General features: G+C 44.3%; 1 protein-coding gene across 1 annotated transcript; it reads left to right on the top strand.

The window, feature by feature from the left end:
* The first annotated feature begins 9,437 nt into the window (after nt 1-9,437).
* On the top strand, nt 9,438-10,016 carry LOC143041247 (uncharacterized). The gene has a single exon (XM_076213084.1). The coding sequence runs from the start codon at nt 9,438-9,440 to the stop codon at nt 10,014-10,016; it is 579 nt and encodes a 192-aa protein (XP_076069199.1).
* The last annotated feature ends 275 nt before the right edge of the window (nt 10,017-10,291 follow it).

Below are 10,291 nucleotides of genomic sequence, written 5' to 3'. Positions count from 1 at the left end.
TGAATTGGTTTACTCCCTGAGTATTTTATTTTTGTGTTCTTTTGGGCCTTTTAGCAGTTCCTTGAGATATGAATAGATATCCGCACTGCACAATATTGTTGACAGTGTAGGGATGGTGTTGATGAAGCCGCTTCAGAACGAGCAAGGGGCGTTTCTCTTGATGAATAAAATCGCCTGGTAGCAACAAAAACAAATATACAGGTTGGTATTAGAAGGGAAAAAGTTAATCGAGCTTAATTAACTCCACTTTTGCACGTGAATGGCTGAATAGAATTGCCTCGCGACAGCCAAAATAGAAGGTATTATTGCCGTTTATACTATTGTTAATTAGCAAATATAGTATTTTGTTTAAAACATTAAGTAGATAAATATTTTTCTTTTGTTTTTTTATGAACCACTTCGGTACCATTGCGTCGCCGCGGCAGCCAGAGGAAAATGAAAAGTGCCGCCCGGTGTGGAAGGGTGAATAAAACTGCGCCACAACAGTTAATCTACGATGCTGGAGGGGGTCACGCACTGATGAATGAAGTTGTCTAGCGACAGCCAGAATAAAGGAAAAAGGGCCACTAGGCAACGAACTGTTCTGTGACGAATAAAGTGACCTGGAGGCATTAGTATTAAAGGGGGAAATTGTACTTTGTCGCAGATCATTCACCACCGTCTTTGTCCAGGAAAATAAGGCTACTGCGCCAAATGAAGGGAAAGTGTCAGCCAGTATAGTGTTATTGAGTCTTAGTAAATACATTCGCTTGGGATCATATCGAAACTACAAACACTACATGGTAAAAAAAATATATGTATATGTATATGTATATGTATATGTATATGTATATGTATATTTATATGTATATATATATATATATATATATATATATATATATATATATATATGTATATATATTTTATATTTATATATATATATATATTATTCTCTCTCTCTCTCTCTCTCTCTCTCTCTCTCTCTCTCTCTCTCTCTCTCTCTCTCTCTCTCTCTCTCTCTCTCTCTCTCTCTTTCTCTTTCAGGCAGGCTTTGTTAAAAGCAACTGCAAGTTCAGCGCTGATCAATTTCCTCTTCAGAGTTTCCAACTTTCTGAAGGTATCCCTTATAGCAAGGGGGGAAAGGAAAGAGTAGGTTTTTTAATCCGGTCATTATTAACTTAATGTTTCGACTCCGCATGAGTCATTATCATTTCGACTCATGCAGATTCGAAACATCAAGTTGATAATGACCGGATTAGGAAACCTCCTCTTTCTTTTACCCCTTGGTATAAGAAACACCTTCAGAAAGTTGGAAACTCTGAGGAGGAAATTGATCAGCGCTGAACTTGCAGTTGCTTTTAACCAAGCCTGCCTGAGAGAAATTTTACTCCCGCGGTATACAAACACACACACACACACACACACACACACACACACACACACACACACACACACACACACACACACACACACACACACACACACACACACACACACACACACACACACACACACACACACACCCACACACACACACACACATATATATATATATATATGTATATATATTTATATGTATATGTATATGTATATTTATATGTATATGTATATATATATATGTATATATATATATATATATATATATATATATATATATATATATATAATTAACCATCCTGAGTCCACTGCTGAACAAAAGGCTCTTTCATAGCATTCCATAATTCATACGACCGCGTCAACCTCTGCCACGTCGCTCCTGCAAATTTCTGTATCTCGTCTCTCCACCTTCTGCCTGGTCTCCCTCTTCCACGCTTCCCATCTCGTGGCCTCCACTCAAACCGGAGCGGGCAACAGCCATAGCCTGTTGCGCAACCGGGCAACCGCAGTGACGTAGTGTGAAAGGCTCAATTTAAAATAATGGTAGGTAACTAGTGACAGTCACTAGTTGCCTAGTGTGAAAGGGCCCTAACACACTTGCTCCATCGCTCATCAGTCGTTCGCGCTAGCTTACCTGCCCAATTCCACTTCCTCTCTTTCACCGCCTCCACAATATATTTCACTCTAGTCTGCTCTCTCACCCAACTTACTCTCGGTATCTCAGCGTTATTCCCATCACTGATTTCTCCATTCTTTTCTGTGCACTCATTAGTTTTGTCTCCATCACCTTCATCAGTTTCCAAGTTTCACACCCGTACATTAATGCTGGCAGGATCCATTGATTGTAAACTTTACGTCTCAAACATAAGCCTCTCAGGATTTTAATTATACTTACCAAACACTTTCCAACCAATTGTAATACGCCTTTCCATTTCATTATCATGATCTTTGGTCACTTTCACCATCTGGCCTACATAATTATACTCTTCAACTTCTTCAAGACTCTCACCATCGATTATAATTTCTTTGGTTTGAACTCTCGTGTTGAACATTACTTTGGTTTTAATCTTATAAATTTTCAAACCTACTTTGAGGCTTTCCTATTCAATTCATTGAGAATATCTTGCAAGACTTCTGCTCTTTCTGAAATAAGAATAATGTCATCCGCAAATCTTGGGTGGTTAAGATATTCCCCATTGATCTTCAGACCCTTTTCTTCCCAACTCAACCTTCTCAAAATCTCTCCCAAGCAAGTTGTAAATAATTTAGGTGAAATTGCATCGCCTTGCCGTACTCCTTTTGATCTTTTTTGTATCTTTATGTAGTTGAATTACCGGGGTACCTTTAGCATAAATCTTTTCTAGAACCCTTGTGATCTGTTCGTTTGCATCCTGCTTGCGTAGCGAGTTTAGTATTGTTATTTGTTCTACCGAGTCAAAGGCTTTATAGTAATCTACAAAAGCTAAACAAAGAGGTGTATTGTATTCTGTCGTCTTCTCGATTAATTGGTTCATCGCCTGCAAACGATCTAGAGCCAAATATCCGCTTCTAAAGCCTGTTTGTTCTCTCGGTTGGTTTCCATCTAAAACTTGACTCAATCTATTTGTAAGAATCTTGGAGAATACTTTATATATATTTGATGGCAAGCTAATCGGTTGGTAGTTACTAAGGTCCTCCTAGTCTCATTTTTTTAAAGCAAAATCACTATAGCATTGCACCAGGATTCGGGAACTTAATATGAACTTCTTTTCCTGTGTCTTTCAAAAGATCTATTGATATGCCATCTTCCCCAGGTGGTTTTCCTCGTTTCATAACATTTTAAAGCAAATTCTACTTTTTTCTTTGTAATTTCTGGTTAAGTACTAACGTCTACAGATGAATTTATTGACTCAACTACGGTCTTCGACGAGTAAAGCTCTTGGTAAAATTCTTCTATTCTTTTTACCATTCTGTCTGCATTTAATGATCTCTCCATTTCCATCTTTCAAACTTATAATTTGCTGTCTTCCTAAAGCATGTCTGCGTTCGGCCCCTTTAATACTTTTTCCTTTCCGAATAGTTTCCTCTATTTCATCCATGTTTCTCTTTCTTTCCTCTGATCTCTGCCTTTTGATGATAAGCTTGTTTAGTTCTATTCTTTTTATTTCGTATCTCCTGCCTTTAATCTGCATAGTCTTTCTTTTTTTAATTAGGTCATTTGTAGCTTTGGAGTATTTGTTTTCACTAATACTTTTTGTACTTCCTTCTTTCTCTGCCGATTCCCTAATGATATTCATTATACTCAAATTCATACCTTCGACGGTGTCCTCGATAATTCTTAGATAATACCAGTCAGAGGAAATTTCTGCAGGATCACCCATATCGAACAGGTTTTGTAATAAATTTGGGACAAAGAGCAGTTCGCACGCGCACACAGTCGCAGGACCCAGTGCTAACTGGCACGTCCATGGCGAACAGGGAAATTCCTCATAGATATATGGGTACCGTCATAATGACGGCGTGGACCATTGGGCACCCTATAGATATATAGAGCTCCACTGAATGTACTGAATAAGGTGACACCAAAAAAAATATCTCACCAGACACCAGTTGGCAGGGAGGTGAGATTACTGCCAAAATTCCTTCATAGCAAAAATTAATTGCACAACCAAAAGAAAAGCGGGCGATCCTGTTGGATCATCGTCTCCTAAAGGTCCAATCACATAGTCTTGTGTGCTTACGGATAGTGTGCGACCAAATGTAAGTAAGCACTGTCCAAGCAGTTCCAAATAGTCTTGGGCATTAAATAGCATGAAAAAACTGAAGATCTATACTTACAACGTAAGAACTCTCTCAGAAGACCACAGGCTAGAGAGTTTAATAGAAGAACTAGACAACATCAAGTGGGACATCGTGGGACTGAGCGAAGTCCGAAGAGCGTAAGAAAAGCTGATACAGTTACAAGATAGTCACTACCTGTTCTACTGTAGAGGTAAGGAAAAAGAACGAGCTAATGGAGTAACATTCTTGATAAACCGAGAGGTTGCTTGTAACGTAGTCAAGTTCAGTAGTTTATCAGATAGGGTTGCTTGGATTGTGATTAGGTTGTGTAAAAGGGACACTCTAAAAAAAAAGTTCAGGTTTATGCACCAACTTCACAGAGTTCAGACGATGAATTTGAGTGTTATGATGACTTAAGTCAGGTAATGGATCAAGAAAAATGTAAGTACACGTTGGTAATAGGCGACTTTAATACTAAAGTGGGGACTGTATGCGCAAGCTAGTTTTAGTCACATTTTTCGTATGCAACTGATTCTATGTAGGTGATTCTGCAAATAATTTAATTGTTATCGACATAATTCTTGTAGTCGTTAAGATACCCAAGCCTATTCATTAACGTCAAGGCGCCAGCTCTCGGATAGATGTGTGTGTGTGCGATTCACCATGGTCTTGGATCACATGTTGGGCTCGTGATCGAGAGTGATTAACCTCCCGGATGAGAGCTCAGAGCTCGTATGGCCGAGCTATGGGAAATGCTGTGACCTTACACGCACACACACACCCATCTCCCCGCCCACGAGAGTTGGAGTAACACCCCGTAGCGCAGCGATACTGAAATTATTTCAGCCGTGTGTGTGTGTGTATGTGTGTGTGTGTGTGTGTATGTGTGTGTGTGTTTCACCTTGGTCTTTAGATCACGTGTTGGACTCGTGATCGACAGCTATTTCCCTCCCGGAAGAGAGCTCAGAGCTCGTATGACCGATCTATGGGTAATGCTTTGACCTTATACGGACACCCCCCCCAACTCCCCGCCCACGAGAGTTGGAGTAATAACTCGAAGCTCAGCAATACTGAAATTATTTTCAGCCCTGGGCAGGATTCGAACCCGGACCACCGTAGTGACAGTCTGGGACTCTACCAACCGCGTCACCAAGTCATGTGTGTGTGTGTGTGTGTGTGTGTGTGTGTGTGTGTGTGTGTGTGTGTGTGTGTGTGTGTGTGTGTGTGTGTGTGTGTGTGTGTGTGTGTGTGTGTGTGTGTGTGTGTGAGTGAGTGAGAGAGAGAGAGGTGGGGGATGAGGAGATGAGGCAGAAAGCAACGGTAGAAAGGGAGCTGGTAGACGGAGTTGATCAAATAATCTTTATCTTTTATTTTTTCTTGTTTTCTCTTTCTCTCTTTTTTTTTTTTTTTTATCCCTTCTTACCCACAGATTTTGTTTTAGTTATGTCTACACCAGGCGCGGATCCAGGGGGGGGGGGCTGAGGGGGCTGAAGCCACTCCCCCAAATTGTTTCTTCCATGAATCATTGTAAGGATTTCATTTAATCGATTTTAGTACTTTCTGGTCAGCCTCTGCGCTATTAGATGGGTTGAGCGACACGACTCGGTCATTGTGTTTATGGAATTCCTGCCAGTTATTGCCGTCTTTCTGGAGAACGAGAGCAACTCGGACGCGACGGCGGGACTACTACTAATAGCAATCCGAGAGCCGCGCTTTCTGAATGGTCTCGCCGTCGCTGAGTCTGTGCTAGCTCACACTGTGGAGCCGAGCCGAGCCCTGCAGTCCCCTATGGTCGATCTAGTCTCAGCGTACGCTAGGATTGGTGATGTGGTGACACATCTAAACAAGACCCGGGAAGGTGCACTGACCAGCTTCCAGAACATCTTCAAGAAGGCAGAGGGGCTCCTCCAGGAAACGGTTCATCACATGACACCATTCCTGTACCTCGAGTTTGCAAGCGCCAAACGCAGCGAGCGAATTTACTCTTCCAGAAGCTGAGGGAGTATTACCGAAGATCTGTATATGCAGCGGCGGCGCCACGAATTTTTAGATGGGGAGGCTAAGGGGGGGCTGAGCAAATTTTTGGTGGGGCTAATAGTAATATGATAATACACATATATTATCCTCATTTCAGAAGGGGAGGAGGTTAATGGTTGGGCTAGCACTGATGGCTGACAAATTTTTAGCCCCGGCAATTAAAAATTCCACTTAATAAAATTATTTCAATGAGTGTTTTAAATTTTCAATTTGCTCATTTCAGTTTGGGGGGGGGGGGCTAATGGGGTGGCTGGCCACTTTTCCAAGCCCCCCCCCCCTGGCGCCGCCACTGTGTATATGTCCCATTCCTCGACCATGTATTGACTGAGCTGCAGACCCGGTTCGGGAATGATACTATTCCTGTTGGCTTCAAGATCAAGAATCTGCTCAGCAGCGCTGACGGAGATGTTGCTGCTGTACTGGAAGCGGCAAAGGTTTATGAGGCTGACATCGAGACCTTGAGCCTCGTGAAGGTGGAAGCAGAGCGCTGGTATTCAACAACAATGAAGTTCGAATCCATTGGAGATGCCCTTGCCCACGCCCAGACCCGAATGTATCCGAACCTGGCCAAGCTCCTCCGAGTTTTGATCACGCTCCCAGTCTCGAACGTAGAGGCCGAGCGTTCATTTTCAACCCTGAAGCGACTGAAGACCTACCTAAGGAATACTATGGGTCAAGATAGCTTCAACGGCCTGGCGCTACTCGGCGTTTACAATGAAATCAACATTGAAATTGTCACAGATCACTTGTGACTCGTAAAAATTTGGCTGAATTATACATATACATAAACAGCTCATTAACTAATACATCAATTACAGTTTGAAGAAACTAAGTGGTTTGCGAGAGTATCACCAATTTGCGTAATCGAAGTTCGAAACTCTGAAGCATCAAATACCAAGACTTGGAAACTCTGAAGCTTCAAACCTCCGAAACTTCGAAACTCAAACTCCGAAGCGCGAAGAGTGGAGGAAGGGAGAATGACCAGAATGGACAGTCAAGAATCGACACAGCTGGTGAAAGATTCTGACATAAATGGCGCCCATCGTGGGGCCTTCTTGTGCGTTATTCACACTCTGGCAGTAAAACTTTTATTGTAACATTGAAGTTGATTACAGAAGTGTGAGAGCCATGTCCGTGCAGGAATTGACAAGTGAGGCGGAAACCCTGGGGTATAAGGATACTGAGGAAATCCGGGAGTACGTCCGAAAACGGCAACAGCAACTTCGGGACGACAGAGCGCAGGAACGAGAGTTCGAGAAACTAAAGTTGGAACATGAAAAGGAGAAACGGCTGCATGAGAAGGAGATGCTACAGCTCAAACTTTCCCAACCTCAGACCGATGGTACCAGCTCGCCAGGTGTCAACCCTGTTGCTCACACCCAGTTCTCTACACACCGGCTCAACATTCCAAAGTATGAGGTAGGTCAAGCGATTGAGCCTTTTATTGACAGGTTCCAGATGGTGGCGACTATGTACAAATTGAGCGAAGATGTTAAGAAGGTCGAGTTTATGAACCTCTTCGACGGGAAACCTCTCGACATCATCCACCGTCTTGACTCCTCAATGCGAGATTATGAAGGTATGAAGAAAGCATTACTTCTAGCTTATGGTAAGACATTGGAGGATGCGCGTGACCAATATCAGCGAGCTATGTTGCAGGATAAGGAGACGGTAGCCCAGTTCTGCGCTAGATTGAAGAGTTACTTGGACCATTGGATGGAAAAGGACGAGACTCCGCAGACTGTCGAGGGTCTGCGCGACTTGATGCTGCGCACCCAGCTGGAAAAGTCGTGTCCCACGGAGCTGGTGGCTAAATTCAAGACACAGAAAGTAAAGGACCTCCAGCAAATGACTGACCTGGCCGACGCGCACTTCGCAGCTTACGGGTACCACACGAGGAAACAACTTCACAAGAAGTTGCCTTCCCCTGTACATTCTCAGACACCACAAGGGTCTAACACGCAAGCCCAACACCACAATAAGTTACCAGTCATCTCCACAGCAGTCGAAACCACAAAGATTTACTCAATCTTTTTTTTCCTCACAGCCAACCACAGCAAGTGAGGAACCAGCCCTACTCTCAAGGTGGTTGGAAGGGTCACAAGGGTCAGAAGAATCAGCACGCTGCAGCAGCAGCAGTACACCACGGAGGAGCACCTGAGGAATTTTCCCCAAAGGTTATTCCACAAGAAGAGTGTGTCACCGCCGGTTCCGTTTCAACTCCCCAACACGTGTACTTATCAGCTGCATTGAGTTCTAGTCTCAGAGGTACAGGGCTCCTGGTTCAGCCTGGCAAGGTAAATGGTGTCACCGCGGAAGTCTTAAGGGACAACGGATCGACGGGGTGTTGTGTCAAGGAGAGGCTTGTAACGCCTGACAGTTACACTGGAAATTATGTAACCGTGAGTCTTATCAACGGGACTCGGGTGATCTGCCCCTTAGCTACGGCTCACACGAAGACACCACCCAAACCTGTGCAGCGGCGGTTACCAGAGGAGCCACCAGAGCAACCAACCAGGTAAAACCTTTGATACTTTCATCTGTTTCAGATCTTGCAAATAGTGAGGACGTAGTTGCCGAGCAAACGACCGATCCCACACTTGCCATGGTTTGTAAGAAGGTTCTAGAGGGACATTGCAGAACTTCTCGGGGAACGGAAACCAGATTCCTTAAGAAAAGGGGAAGACTTTATCGCAGTACGGTGTATCCAAGCGGGGACTCGAGACTACAGTTCGTCGTTCCAGAGAAGTACCGCCTGGCAGTGTTTAAGCTGGGTCATCATGCTGCACTAGGTGGACACATGGGAGTACAGAAAACTCAAGATAGAATTCAGTCTCAATTTTTCTGGCCTGGGATAGGCAGAGAGATAGTGAGGATGATGAGGTCATGTGACGTATGTCAGAAGACTACAGATCGCGGCCGAGTGAAGCCTGCACCACTCTGATCTCTGAGCCATTCCAGCGAGTGGCTGTGGACATCGTTGGACCTATCATTCCAAGGGCAGCTGACGGAGCCAAATACACCCTTACCTGCGTGGGCTTCGCGACGAGATGGTCTGAAGCAGTATCCCTTCGCAATATTGAAACCATAACTGTCGCCGAAGCAATGTTCGAAATCTTTTGTCGCGTGGGCATTCCTAAGCAAGTGTTGTCCGACCGGGGGAGCCAGTTCACTTCAGTCATGATGGAAGAGTTGCTGAGGCTACTGGCTGTAAAAGGGCTCAGGACTACCCCTTACCACTCTGTGAGCGTTTCAATTGCACCCTCAAGAAGATGCTGAAGCGGATGGCAGCAGAGCAACCTAAGGAATGGCCACGATTTATCGCCCCTCTACTATTCGCCAACCGCGAAGTACCCCAAGCTTCACTACAGTTCTCACCATTTGAGTTAGTCTACGGCAGGTCAGTTCGTGGTCCTCTGCAAGTACTGCGAGAACTCTGGGACGAAGAAGAGCCTGACCCCGCAGTGAAGACAACTTATGCATATGTGCTGGACTTGGCCGAACGACTACGAGAGACCTGTGAAGTAGCAAAGCAAGAGCTACTGAAAGCTAAGGAAGTTCAGAAGGCGTACTACGACAAGAAAACTAAGCTGAGGATCCTCGAGGAAGGAGACCAGTGCCTCCTCCTTCTACCCACCGCGCACAACAAGTTGCTGTCGCAATGGCAAGGACCTTTTGAAGTAGTCAAACGTCTCAATGATTTGAACTACTTGGTGCAAGTGGGACCAGACCAAAAGAGGTTCCACATTAATATGCTGAAGAAATATTACACACCTCAAGTTACATGTTCGGCAGTTGGTCAAGAATGTTTGCTGAATAGGGGAGATCGTGTGCTATCACCTGAACAGTACGAGTGTCTGTAGATTGTCGAAGGCCAGTTTAAGCAGTCGCAGATGGTCTCTGCTGCCGTGGTTATACCAGAGGTTGAGGAATTGACAGATTGCGCACCCCTTACCCGTGAAGCTATTCAAGGCGAAACGGTGGAGGATGTGCAAGTACCTCCGAGGCTTGGTCCAGAGCAGAAGAGACGTATAAAATCTATTCTCCAGCGACATTCAGCAGTGTTCTCCGATAAGCCTGGAGTCGCCAAGGTGGATTGCCACGAAATACAGCTGACGAGCAGCGTACCCGTCAGATT

This window comes from Oratosquilla oratoria, chromosome 30 (assembly GCF_046742065.1).
Source record: "Oratosquilla oratoria isolate Oo_2021 chromosome 30, ASM4674206v1, whole genome shotgun sequence".
NCBI lineage: Eukaryota > Metazoa > Arthropoda > Malacostraca > Stomatopoda > Squillidae > Oratosquilla > Oratosquilla oratoria.
The sequence above is the reverse complement of the archived record's forward strand: the minus strand, read 5'-3'. Positions and strand labels throughout refer to the sequence as shown.